The following is a 14899-nucleotide window of genomic DNA, read 5'->3' on the forward strand; positions in this document are numbered from 1 at the left end:
ACTAGATATAGTTTATGGTTTTCTTTAAAATGCATTTGGCCAGAGACGGTACTCACTGAGTGTATTAGATTAAAGCACTGGAAGCGGTCTGTGTTGTGCATCATTCATACACAGTAACTCTTTTTTTAACTGTTGGATGAATGCAATGCACCCTGTGTTAAACGCATAACATATCTCTTCTCTTTGTGTTAGAACTGTTTTGAACTTGGGGAGCAAAGATCCCCGCGACATCAGAAGGATCATCACAAGGACGCATCATTATTTTAATGTACTTAAGGATTAAAAGGTTAAAAACAACATTTATTTATGAAATGTAATGGAGTAAAAAGTATGATGTGCTTTATGATGTAGGGAAGTATTTTTTGTACAAAAGAAAAACACTCGAGGTTCGAGGTTAGTACTCGGAAGAGTGACATCATGTACCCGGGAAGTAGAGGGCTGTAGTCCGATTCCAGCCGTTATCTGTAGTCCTTGAAAAGCGAATTCTGTTAAAGACAATATCTCGCTTGGCACTAAACTTTGAGCTTTATCATTTTGCAGGTTTTATTCATGCTTTAACAGCAACATTACACACTTACTAAAGGTTGAAAAATGTGGTGGCGGGGAATGTGGCCTTTAAGTACTATCCACCTCTGGAAATAAAAGATACAAATATATGCAATTCTACGTTGATCAAGAAAAACAGTGCTAGTATCGGATCAGGATAGGTATCAGCAGATACTCAGAATTCAGGTATCGGAATGGCAAAGGAAAAGGTGGTATCGGTGCATTCCTATTGTATAGGCACACAAGATTAATATGATATTGGCAGAAACTGCCTGTGATACGCGAACTTCAAATGGCATGCTTCAAAGAGGCGAATGAAAAAGCAAACACTGTTATGATTTTTTTTGTTATACTGTATTTGCGCAGTATTTTCTCATCTGTATTGATCTATAATAAGGATGGTTAGATGAGGGATGGCTGAATGATAAATGTGTGGATATCTACCTCTTAGACAGATGTACAAACAATATAGTTTATAGACAGAATATTATTGAGTTATTTGTGTTCAAACAGAATGTTCTAGCAAGTGTTAGAACTTAACCCTCTGTGTGTTACAATGAACCCCACCCATGGGGTAAGTTGTAACATTTGCACTTTCACTTTTGCTGTAATTGTACGGTGCCATTTTGGTTTCCATTTATTAAACATAAATTAGAATGTAAAACCTGCTAAGAAGTTTATGTTCATCATTATTTTTTTCCCCGTAAAGCAGCCCGAAGAAGGTTTTGGGGAGGTGCTGGAAATTTCTTCTGAACAGTGTCTGAAAGAGAAATGTAAATACACAGATACTTGTTATTGTTATTTTGGGAATAATTCACCCACAAATGAAAAATGTTGTCATCATTTGCTCACCCTGCAGTTGTTACAAACCTTCATGCATTTCCTTGTTGTGCTGTACACAAATCACAAAAGTTTGTAACTAAGCCGTTTTGGGTCACCATTGACTCCCATACTTGGACAAAAGACTTCTATGGGAGTCAATGGTGACCCAAATTTTTTTCATTTTGGGGTAAACTATTCCTTTAAAGAGCTTCATCACTTTTATACCTATAATAAGTTCCACTTGTGTGGGTCCAAAGGAGGCTTGGCTTGCGATTCTTTGTTGGCATTTCAAAATTTTTCAGAAAGGCTACGGGTAGCTAACATGCTCCTTCCAAAAACAGCCACGGCTAAATCTTTGTTCATGGCTGACCATGATGTGCCCCCTGTAGCACTACACTTGGAATGTATCCTTCGCAATGTTTCGTTTTCTGTGGATTTCAACCTGTGCAATACACATTAAATAATAAATTGAATTGGCAAAATTTTTAATGTGTTTTACAAAAAAACTTATGTTTTCTTAAATCACACAAAACATTTAATATACTTATTTAAATGGTGTCAAAATAAAATCTAAAAATTGTATTCTCACATGGTCCAGTTCAGAAGAACTATGTGAAGAGTTGTCTGGTTGAAGGGTAGTACATCAAGCTGAACTGCTTGGCACAGCATGCTCGTTTACACTGCTGTCTGGCAGCAACTCCGCAATTCTGTTAATAATCTCTAAATAAAGAAAACAATGTTTAAATAAACTCATACATTCATAGCAAAAAATCTATAAATAACCTACCATTTTGTGTGAAATTATTTTCAGTGAAATAAGTATTTGATCCCCTACCAGCAAGAATTCTGGCTCCACAGGTTGGTTATGTGCCTATATGGACCACAGATTAGTCCTGTCACTTTAAGAAAGTACTCCTAAATCAGCTTGTTATGTATATAAAAGATGCCTGCCAACAGAATCTGTATCTTCCAGTTCAACCTCTCCAACACCATGGTCCAGACCAAATAGGTTTTAAAGGATGTCAGCGACAAGATTGGAGACCTGCACAAACCTTGACTAGGCTACAGACAGAAGCTTGGTGAGAAGGAGACAACTGTTGGTGTGATTATTTGGAAATAGAAGATATACAAAATAACTATCAAATGCCCTTGTTCTGGAGCTCCCTGCAATATTTCCCCAATGGGGTAAAGATGATCATGAGAAATGTTAAAGATCAGCCCAGATCTTCTTTAGGGCTTTTTCTCTGCTACAGGTATACAGGATGACTTCACCGCATTGAGGGGCTGAGGGACGGGCCCATGTACCGTAAAATCTTGGACGAGAACCTCCTCCCCTTAACTAGGTCACTGAAGATGGGTCGTGGATGTTCCTTTAACATGACAAAGACCCAAAACATATTGCCAAGACAAGCAAAGAGTGGCTTAAGGAGAAGCACATTAAATGTCCTAGCCAGTCTCTAGACCCTAGTCCTATAGAACCTCTGTGAAGGAGGCATTAAACCTTAAAGATTGACAGAGGAGTGGACTAAATGTATCCGGACACATGTGCAAACCTGGTGACCAACTATCAGAAATGTCTGACCTCTGTGCTTGCCAACAAGGGTTTCTCCAGCAAGTACAAAGTTATTTTTTCTCGGGGATCAAATACTTATTTCACTGACTGAAATGCAAATTAATTTATAACCTTTATATAACATTTTTTCCCCTGATTTTTTTTAATATTCTGTCTGTATCAGTTAAAATAAACCCACCATAAATATTATAGACCCTTCATTTCTTTGTAAGCAGGCAAACTTATAAAATCAGCAGGGGATCAAATAATTATTTCCCCCAATGTAAAATCAATCCAGGGAATGCATTTTCATTTTGCAACTTAAAGTGCATTAAAAATATCCATTTAAGTAACATATTAAAACTAGTGTAGTAACTGACAAATGTAATTGATATAATTGAATTTTTATTTTCATTTTGCACTTAATGTTGCACATATGTTATTGAAAATGTATATTTAAATACACAATTGCATTGTCATTTTACATACTGTACTGCATTGCCATTTTGCGTATTGCGCTTAAAATTGAAAATAGCTACCAATATGCTTCCATACTGCGGATGCACTGTTTTCATCAGATGAGCTGTCATCTTGCTCACATGCTCTCTCTTCGAGCACCCGTTCCATCTGCTGGTCCTGAGCCTGTATTCAAATGAATATGAGGGTCATATATATTCTCTACAACTACCGTGAAGTAGAAGATTACAAATAACAGTTCACACCGGTGCCGAGTTCCTTTTCATCATTTCATACTCCAGTCTGATCCACACTTCGTCTGCAACTTTTGGTTTGAATCTTGGATCCAAGGCTGTGCCCTCCTCCAGGAACTGTATATGAACTGTTGATATGCTGTCAACCTTGAAGACCGAAACATATTACAAGTCCCTAAATAATCCTATTGAAAACAAGTGGGAAATCAATAAGAGTACATTACACACCTTGTATCTTTTAGAGAGGTCTTTCCATATAGTTTCCTTGATGGTCTTTGTGAAGGAGGAGTCCTGATCATTAACTGTGAAATGGTGCTTTAGTTTATCCAATATTGGCAAAATCTGACCTAGGGTTGGGCTCCTTTAGGCAGAAATGCAGAGGGTTGAAGAGTAAAGTATCTTCGTAACTTTCACAGACTCCTCTGCTTTTCTGAAGTGTTCATCAGAAACTCTGTGCAGTCTGAATTTTTTTTCATTAGCTGTTTAATGTGCACGTTGGTTCTCTTGGAAAACTCAGCAATATATTTAGAATATAAGAAAAGTCAACAATATGTCTAGAAATCCACCATAAAGGCCGCTATCAAAGCAACCTGGGCTTCCATTACACCTGAGCAGTGCCAAAGGCTGATTGCCTCCATGCCACACCACACTGATGCAGTAATTCATGCAAAAGGAGGCCCAACCAAATATTGAGTGCATAGAAATGAACATACTTTTCAGAAACCTGACATTTCTGTTTAAAATATCCTTTTTTATTGATCTTATGTAATATTATAATTTGTTGAGATAGTGAGTTGGTGGGTTTTTGTTAAATGTGAGCCAAAATCATCACAATTAAAAGAACCAAAGACTTAAACTACTTCAGTCTGTGTGCATTGAATTTATTTAATACACGAGTTTCACAATTCGAGTTGAATTACTGAAATAAATGAACTTTTCCACGACATTCTAATTTATTGAGATGCACCTGTATACGTGTGCATGGTACTACTGGCACAGCATTAGTCTTGATTTGGTGTCTTCATTGTGTTCTCTCTTTGTCCTTGTTTCTGTTGATTACTCATTCAGTTCACCTGTGTTCAGTTTAGCCCCTAATTAGTCTTGTTATTTATACCCCTTGTTCTGTTCATAATCGGTTATTGTTTGTGTGCGCGTGTATAAGTATCATTACGGTAATATCGTGCCAACGGAAGAGTGTGCGGCACTATCACTGTGTTTACGGTAATATCAACAACAACAGAGAAGCTGCGCTAACAGAAGCGGAGTGTTTCCCTGCACTGTTTGAGGTAATTTCAGAACAAAATGTCATGTTTTCAGGTTATTTTAACTGTTAGGGTTCAGACTGAATCATGGTCTTATGTGTTTCAGTTATATCTATCTTTAGAGACCTCTTCAAGCCATCTGTAGATGTGATTTATAATGATGAGGTTATTCGCTAATGTTAGCCAAATTTGTAGCCTATTTTAGTTACTTAATTTTAGTAATGCATTAACACTATTTATGAAGTGTCACTTTAAATGCACGTTCTGCAGCTGTGCAACTCATGTTGTGTTACATTGTGACTTCTGTGAATATGCCCTAAAAGGATGCATTTGGTTATGGAAAAGTGTTTGTGTAGTATACACGCAGATCATTCATTAATTCTTACTTAATCATTTAAACATACTATGATTTGAGCCATACTAATCTTAATTTCCATTAGTGAGCCGCAGAGATGACATGTTTTCGTAGGCCAACCCGGAAGTTAGCGCTGCAGTGATTCCCTCGACCTAAAGCATATGCATTTTTCTCAAATAGACTTTTGGAAGATAGCCAAAAGGAAGCGCTGTGATTAACAAAGGTTTGTGATGTTTACACGTTTTGTCTATCAAGATCATTTTTACAAATGAACACAACATGTGTTACTTTTGAAGCCGAAATACAAGCGGCAGAAGTAAAAAACTAACACAATGCTATAAACAGACTACACTTAAGGTCGCTCGATATCAACGTCACCACCACCAAGCCTCCGACAACTCTTTCAAACTTTATTAAAAATGTTTTTTGGTAAATAATTACTCCGTGAATGAATCCGCGTCTACGTTTTAAAGGTGTCATGAATTAAGACATCAATTTTAACCCGAGTTTTTGTTATATAAGAGGTAATCGAGCGAACATCCTGTAAGTGTCTGAACTGAAAACGTCCCTTGTTACTGAAATTTAAACGTTTATAGACACCACGCCCAGCGAAAGCCAGGAGTCGTTTCAATAAGGAGGTTCAACCAACACCAAGTAAGCGTGTGAACTCTGAGTTGATTTACATCGATATGCAAAACTTTGAGTTTTTGGTTTCAGAACAGCGTATTTGAGTTAGTTCTATCAACTCTGCGTAGACTTACCTTGAGTTAAGTGTGTACGCTACGACAAGCCATGATCGATGGAGCTCTGATATTACGATTCACCATGGCAACGGCTATGGGATTCCTTTTGTGCCAATAAAAATGAATGTTTAGTGTTCTCAAATTACTTTACCTTCGCTTTACAAAGCTTGCATATTGCGTATGTCTTGTCAAGCTCCTTCTTACCATAGAGTTGATAAAATCCGAAGTATTTCCAAAAACTTGCCCTCGCTAAAAATGGGATGGGGTGTATTTCTTTTATCCCCGCCATCGCTGTTGCTGAGCTCAAGGTGTGTGGTCTCTCAACTGTCCAGGTGCTGCACCGCTCTCGCAAAAAAGTTCCGCTTTTTTGTTCCAACAACATCACCAATTGTTATTTTAACTAGAAAATCAATTTTTGGAAATCTGTGAATTGATAAGAATCGCTAGAGGACTGAATCACGATTCATATGTGAATCGATTTTTTTCACCCACCCCTACTAACGTCCCCGCCAAAGTAAATAGCTTTTAGCAACTTGTTAGAAACGACCGTTTCAGGCTTTAAAAAAATCACAAGTGGGTTATAACTGGTGTGTTTTATGTCATAGAATAAAACGTGAAAATATTTAGTGGTTTTGTTTACCACAGACCTTATTTCAGGCGATTTACCAAAAACCCATAGACTTTGGAGCGATGGAACCAGAAGTCCTAATGATAACTCGCTTCCGGGGTTTGCATACAAAAATACATCATCTCTCAATTGAGGCTCCCAATACTATTTAGGACAGGTAGAATGCAAATTGGGATGCTGGGAAAGAGTCAGACTACTCAGAGTTGATTAAACTTAAGTGAGTTGTTCTTAACACTGCGGCCCAATTTGCATATTATCTGTCCTAATTAATATTTTAATCCTTTTGTTCAAATGTTTTATTTGGAGTTGTTCATGTGAAAATGAATGTATTTATTTCTTTTGGAAGGTCTTTTCCACCATACCTGATGTTCAGTGAAGCCATGAATGAAGTTGAGGAGAAACATCAGTGTCAGAAACCTCAGAATCTTGTAAAGCTGCAAATGTCTTCTAGTAGTTTGCAGAAGAACAAGATTTTCTCTCCAAAAAGGAAACAAAGAACTGAAGCAGGCGAGCCTTTCACCTGTTCTCACTGTGGAAAGAGTTTCAAACACAAATGTTATCTTCAGAGACACATGAGAACTCACATTGAAGAGCAAACGTACGCATGTCCTCAGTGTGGAAAGAGTTTTAAACAGAGATCAGCGCTTGAGGACCACGTGAAAATTCACACTGAAGAGCGCAGATATGCGTGTCCTCAGTGTGGAAAGAGTTTCAAACACAATTGTCATCTTCAGAGACACATGAGAATTCACACAGAAGCGCGACCATACGAGTGTATTCAGTGTGGAAAGAGTTTCAAACACAAATCAAATATTGAGGAACACGTGAGAATTCACACTGGAGAGTGTCCATACACTTGTCCTCAGTGTGGAAAGAGTTTCAAACAGAGATCGACGCTTGAGAACCACATTAGAACTCACACTGAAGAGCGCCGATACGTGTGTCCTCAGTGTGGAAAGAGATGTAAACAGAGATCAGCGCTTGACATGCACATGAAAATTCACACTGAAGAGCGCAGATATGCGTGTCCTCAGTGTGGAAAGAGATTCGCACAGAAAAATTATCTTGAGGTGCACATTAGAATTCATACTGGAGAGCGACCATACACGTGTCCTCAGTGTGGAAAGAGATTCAAACAGCAAAATCATCTTACGGGACACATGAGAGTTCACACCGGAGAGCGGCCGCACACATGTCCTCAGTGTGGAAAGAGTTTCACACAGCAAAATAATCTTAAGGTGCACATGAGAGTTCACACCGGAGAGCGCCGATACACGTGTCCTCAGTGTGGAAAGAGTTTCAAACACAAAACACGTCTTGAGGTGCACAAGAAAATTCACACTGGAGAGCGTCCATGAACATGTCTTCAGTGTAGAAAGAGTTTTCGCCATAAAATGTAGATTTGCTCTTAAAAGGAAATTGGGTATAGAGAGATGCATGGCTTAATATATTAACAATGATATTGACTTTATAAATGTGAAACAAAAAAAAATGGTGTAACTGTCACAGTATTAATAAACTTTGAAAAAAATCTGTGATGTCAAATGGTTGCAACCTAAACCCGTTCTCTTAACGCTACAGCGAAGCACACACGTTTTCCATATATAACAGTAAAATATCAGACGTCAAACATAAGATCAGATATACAAACACACAGGGACAGTGGGTGGCGGTATGTCCTCTTGACACAAGCCAGCCAGCCATAAAATAAGAACGCGTTCAACAAGCGTCTGTTCAAGGTAAACACGCATTAAATCATATCTTAAAGTACCGCCTTTAAGACTAATTAAGACATCATCATTCACCATTATCATATACTTTAGACATGAGAATATATATATATTATATAAATCAACATCAAAAAGTCAAAATCTGGATAAAATGCATTTTATAATTGCTAAAAACATTGTGTATGTATTAGATTTGCAATGATTTTGGTTATTAATGTTTTGTACTGTTTCAACAATATTAAAATGTATGAAAATAATCCAAATAGCGTCTTTATTTTCTTTCTTTATTATTTAAAGGTGCAGTTTGTAACAATTTTGCAGTAAAATATCCAAAAAACACTAAGCTAGTGTTATATATTTTGTTCAGCTGAGTACTTACAATATCTAAAATGTTTCCAACTACTTGTAAATCGTGAGAAAATCGCCATTCTAAACAGTGACACGAGGCCGTGCAGTCGCCTTTCAATGGCGTCATATCCGCGTAATTGTTACCGCCTTTACTGACGTAGAAACCGCATGACAACAGTGGCTGAATCCGAAATCGCATACTGCCATACTATATAGTAGGCGAAAAGCAGTAAGCGAACGAATAGTATGTCCGAAACCTCGGTCTTCATAAAACAGTAGGTGAGAATTTCCCGGCTGGTGCACTATTTCTCGCGAGATTTGTATATGAAAACAATATAGTATGTCCCAAACCTCAGTAGTCATAAAAGAGTAGGTGAGAAATTCCCGGATGGCTTACTGGTTACGTCCACATTCTGAAGCACCCAGCGACAGATACTTGGGATACTTATCAATCCCATGAGCCCACGGGACAGAATAAGTTCAAACAGGAGCATGGCGGAGAACTGCGAGGCAGGTGTTTTCAAATGTGAGTATTACTAGCCAACAACGCTTCTCTTGGCGTTGCAGTCGCATTTGTAAAGTGTTGTAGCGTAAAGTTAAACTGTAAGATGTTACATAGTAAAGTATATTTGTGATTTTGCTGTGAAAATGCAGTGTTTTAATATTTCTAGCTTAAAGGGGCGTTCCACGCACACACGCGTCTTCGAAGTAGACTTAACGCTACATATATTGTATATGTTTAAGTTAATGCTTAAGTTAAAGACGCGTTTTAATGTCTGTGTAACATGTGACCTGTCATTTTCTCAATAAGCATTGCAAATGAGCACATCACAACATGAAATACACATCACAGTAATGGAGCGTCTGTTAATATGTGGTACAAAGCATTGTTCACTGCTTGCATAGATACATGTAATGTAAATAAACATATTTACTTAAGTAACTATAGTGTCTATATTTTATTTGTCCATTAGTACTGATGATGAATTCAGGAACATTTGAGCTGAATAAACAGCGAGTTAACACATGTTCCCTCCACATTTACATGCAGTATTGAGCACAAATCACAGAGGTCACTTGAATTCAATTCAATTCAATTTTATTTATATAGCGCTTTTCACAATGTGCATTGTTCCAAAGCAGCTTAACAGGAGCAAATAAGAAAAACACAGAAAGGTAAAACACAGCACAGTGCAAGATTCACTTGAATCTTGTTTGACTGTCACAGGGACAGATGAGCACACTCGTTAACATCACGGAGGTGGTGACGGTGGTCAGCTGTGAGATGGCAGTAGGATGTGGGGTTCAACAATAATTTGTTACAACAATAAATTGAAATAAAGCTTTGATTTATGTGATGTTTACTTGTATATGTTTTAATAATGATTAAATTAAATTATTTTCTTACATCAAATGTGCGTATTTTTATTCATGTTTATTCTATAGTTTTCTGTAAATAAAACATATTATATTACTTCATGCATTATGTAATTGCTTCACTGAAAACGTATGCATTCACATTTTTGTAGTCTGTATTAATGCATAGATGGCATATGGCAATACAATTACATTTAGTAGCCTATTTTAATACAATATATCATTTGGTCAGCACTTATCAATAATATTGTGCACAAGTGTAGGTGTGGGCTAGCAATGCATTTCTAGGGTACATTTAATTTATAAGCAATAATACTTATATTCCTTGACAATAAATCAGCAGTGCTCTCTTACGGCAAGATCGTCAAGCAGCTATCCGACGTCTCCTTTGTGTTGTGCATGGACAAATGCGGAAGTAGTGTGTAGCGTCTAGCAAGCCACTAACTTGTTTCCAGCAGTCACTTATTTATGGACCACAATTATTCGCAACAATTATAAAAACTTTATAAAACATTCAATGCTCCTTCACAGCGTCATCGAGCTACGGCATGTTGTTGTTTTTATCGGTTTTTACAAACTGCACCTTTAAGCATGATTTATATATATATATATATTTGTATACTGTACATATGTGCAGGCAGTGTGTAGTGCACGTGAGTTTGGCTGCCTGTGCGTACAACCATTTTACATCATCGAAAAGAAACATGGCGGCCTCCTTAGGTTAAAATGAGAATTACATTTAGAGTTTTTTTTAAAGAAATTAAAAATATTTTATGTGTTTCTAACGACGAATGCTAGTAATGTAAGGCTTTTACAACGTATTAAGCCATACATACCCTGGGTTCCATTTAAAGGAACACTTCATCTGAGAAATTAATTTTGCCTATTTTACTCACTCTCGGGCCATCACAGGTGTATTTGACCTTCTTCTTTAATCAATTCAATTGGTTTGGATCAATTGGTTTTTGTAAAATATTTGTATTTCAACAATTTATAATCACTGGCTTCCAGCAACAGGATTGGTAGTTGGGCTAGAGAAACAGGTTTGGAGAAACATGCAACATTAAATATAGTGAAAGACAGAAACACTGCAGTTGTTGTTACTCCCCCTCGTGTCATCTAAGATATAGGTGACATTGTCACCAAAGTAGAACAGTAAAGAAATTCATTAGATGAAATCGTGTTCTTTGGTCATTCATGCAAACGCTGTGTCTTGGAAAGTTCAAAAAGCAGACACGGTCAACACAAACGCAATCCCTGCGCCTCCTGACGGTATATTAATGTCTTATGAAGCGAATCACAAGATTTATAAGAAACTGAACACTGCCCTTCATAGTGAGTAGGGAACATGGAACTCGTCAGATGTTTCAGACACGCAAAGTGCAGTTTGGCAGACTGTAGATCACCAGTCATAATGTCATTCAGTTTCTTGAACAGATCAATCTTTTGCTTAATAAAACGTGAATATATCGTCAGGAGGCGCACATATTACTGTTATGTTGCCTGTATGTGTATTTTCAACTTAAAAAACATTAAATTTGTAGACTTACATTTTATGAATGACCGTGGACCAGGATTTCAGGTTGTGTGTAAAAGTCTTTACTGTTCTGCTTGAAACAATGTCACATACATCATGGATGGCCTGAGGTCGAGTAAATTCACAGCCAACTCCTCTACAGACATGTACACTGAATTATAATCCAACAAATTCTTGGTTAAAACATTTAAAGTTTTTTTTTGCATGCAGTATCTTTGGGATTTCTTTATTAATTTCTGCATAATGCAGTCTAGTACACATGATTGAACAGTACTTGAATTGCATAAATTGTTTTAAAACTGAGCCCCTGGAGGATATATTGATTGATATATACAGTATATAATTTCCTTTGTATCATTTTTCTGCAATCTTTTTAGAGGAAACTTTTAATAAACTGCAAAACTGTGACTTTTAATAAAACTGCAAAAGCTTCTTCTGTAAGTGATCAAAAGCTTTATGAAGTCATGTCGAGGCCATGTACAGGAGTTGTCACATGAATGGAGGTATGTATCTACTAACATTACATTGAAAACATCACTGAGTTCCACAAGTTCATTTTATTTATTTATTTATTTATTTAATTGCGTGAGATGTTTTAATGTATTTAACTGTAAATCATTTTATGTTGAATAGGTTTTTACAAATTTTGGCCACAGATTTCCATCAAAAGGTATAACAAAACATCTGTGTCCTATTTTGCTTTAGCTAGAAAGAGAAGAATCTGTACTAAGTAACATAATCTAATAATTTATATTGGTGGAATAGACTTAATTCAGGTGATGAATGTGGACAGTTATTAAAATAATAGTATTTTAAAGTTTGGATCATTTATAAATTCTCCCTTAGAAATTATATGATAAATCTTCAAATACAATGAAGATTATTTTGTTAAAAGAGAGTTGTGTCCTAAATGACATAGGCTATGTGCATTTAGCGTCTAATGTATGAGTTTTATTTTAATGAAGACTGTCTTATGTAAGTACAAAGAGACTTAACATGTCACACATGCTGCTCTTTTAATATTGTGATGAAGGGCAATACAGCAGCAGCACGCGCCTCCCGCGTTTGGCTCAACAGAACAGCGCGCGCAGCAAAACTGCATCTGACAGGACCGATCTCTGTTGTTTACATTTTATTGTAGTGGTAAAACATTAAACAAAAAATGTTTACTTGTAGTCTGACAGGTTGTCCACTGACATCCGTAACAACTCGTGAAGTGCATTTAACTGACAGGAATTAATCTCTGTCGGAGAAACCTTTTTGTTTTATCAGGTCACACGCTTAAGATCAAATAAACCGCTTTTATGAAGATGGAAAAGTGAAATGCACGTGAAATGTATTATTTGAATGTTAAATTATTTTACAGCATTGATTAGGGTGAGTATAGCCTCAATGATCTTTGCTTTGGTGTTTCACTGCATCATTCAAGTTATGACGTTATTCTCAAAAATATTTATTTTCGAAATATGATGTATTATTTTCATAGACGATTCTTTATCATTTATTTTTCACTCGTGGTGAGATTTGAATGAGTTTCAGTGTCGAACTTCCTGAAGCGACACCTGCAGACAAGAACTGTGATGATCTGGGGGGGTATTCCAGAAAGCTGGGCTGCGTTCGGCCCCGACAAAATGTTGCAAAACGTTTTTTAAACGGAAACGGTGGTGCGGTTGAACACCCTGTTGTGATGACGCAAGAGTTGAACTATGGCAGCTGAGAAGGCCATTCTTTGAGTTATTTTTGAAGAATTTTCAGAGCCTGATGAAATCGGAATAAATACGTGTTTAATACTGCAAAATACATCTCTTCTAATATCTTCAATTGTTGCGTATACCGAGCTGCAGCGGACACATTTAAACGAGTTTTAGACCCATTGTGCGAGGTGTCTCTTTAATACCGCGTGGGTTATATACATGTTGCTGCTGATTGGGTCGACATTCTTGACACGCCTACTAAACAAGAGAAAACGCATCTCAAACCCTGTTGCGCAACGTTGAAGACCGTTTCCAGGAAACGTGTCGTTCAACCCGGAAACCGTAGCAAAACGTTGCGCACCGGTTTGAGCTTGAACGTGCCCCTGATTATGTGATATACCCAGGTGAGTTTAAGGGTTAGTGAGCTGATAACCTCAACTTTCGTTTCCAAAAACGGAGATAACTTTCTGGGTATGTAAGTAACCATAGCAACTCACTCTCTGAAGATAACCTGCTCCGGAGCAGGTTATGTTCCAGGGTTAGCTCATTTAAAGGAAATGTTTCAAAGCTTCAGGGTTGTCTGCGCATGCGCGGGTTTTTGATGAGCGTCAAGTGGGCGTGGAAGCACAGATTAAGTAGCCGATAATATATTATAAATTTACAGTATTACTATAATCACATATCCAGTCACACCCATTGCGGTTGAGCATTCACAACTGATTTTATGCTAATTTTATGATTTGTAACCTTTTTAAAATAAAATAATCTTTATAAAATAATGTGAGCTGTTCTTGATAAGTTAAGGCTTTGATTACATTGAATACTGTACACACTTTTAATTAAGTTTATTATTAAATCTCCAAATATTATTGGATGCACAGTTTGCACCCTTACAATTTATTAAGAACTTGCATCTAATTACTCTTCCCCACTAACTTTTACTAACTATATAATATTTGGCGCATCTCAGGGCAGTTGTGGTGTAATGGTTAGAGAGATTTATAGCCCAAAGGTTGCATGTTTGATTCACAGTCTGGCAGTTTAATTATAGGTTATCACATATGGCATAATGTTTAGAGATTTAATGTCCCTTTATCACTTTAATTCAGATACATAATAAATTACATTAAAAGACTTCTAAGTGTTTTCATACTATCTGTATTTCTTAATAATGTTTTTATGATCCTCAGCCTCCTTTACAGTATTGAAAGGCCTTTCTCCAAAATACAATTTGTTATTGGTCTTTGAAGATTGACCTTTTACACCTCATTTAACATTTGGAAAGCTGTGGCCTTTTAGCAAACAAAGTCAGAAGAACCAAAAAAAAAGAAAGTGTATATGTATTTGAAAGGGATATGTATTAGGCTACATTACATATTGGACATGTGGCTGGGCCTAACATTTTATACCTCTACCTCGGTCACAGCAGACCTTCAGCCTCTAATTATCATACGTAGTGTAGTGTACTGAAAAGCATCACACAAGTTTTTCCAAAGTTATGAAAATTGTAGCAGTTTCTATCATTGAAAAATAATTGTTAATTAATATGTCTACATCAGCAGTTGAATATGCTATAAAGCTGATACAATACAAAG

General features: G+C 36.8%; 1 protein-coding gene across 3 annotated transcripts; it reads left to right on the forward strand.

Moving 5' to 3' along the window:
• Window positions 1-4851: 4851 nt before the first annotated feature.
• On the forward strand, window positions 4852-10006 carry LOC130561143 (gastrula zinc finger protein XlCGF7.1-like). Of its 3 annotated transcripts, none has more exons than XM_057345302.1 (3): window positions 4860-4916; window positions 5428-5470; window positions 6965-10006. In XM_057345302.1, the coding sequence occupies exon 3, from the start codon at window positions 6984-6986 to the stop codon at window positions 7974-7976; it is 993 nt and encodes a 330-aa protein (XP_057201285.1). In that variant the 5' UTR covers window positions 4860-4916; window positions 5428-5470; window positions 6965-6983; the 3' UTR covers window positions 7977-10006. The 3 variants fall into 3 exon arrangements, with proteins under 3 accessions (XP_057201283.1, XP_057201285.1, XP_057201284.1); XM_057345301.1 differs by having other exon boundaries at window positions 4874-4916; window positions 5333-5470; XM_057345300.1 differs by lacking the exon at window positions 5428-5470 and having other exon boundaries at window positions 4852-4916.
• Window positions 10007-14899: the final 4893 nt, after the last annotated feature.

Source organism: Triplophysa rosa, linkage group LG11, assembly GCF_024868665.1.
Source record: "Triplophysa rosa linkage group LG11, Trosa_1v2, whole genome shotgun sequence".
Lineage (NCBI taxonomy): Eukaryota > Metazoa > Chordata > Actinopteri > Cypriniformes > Nemacheilidae > Triplophysa > Triplophysa rosa.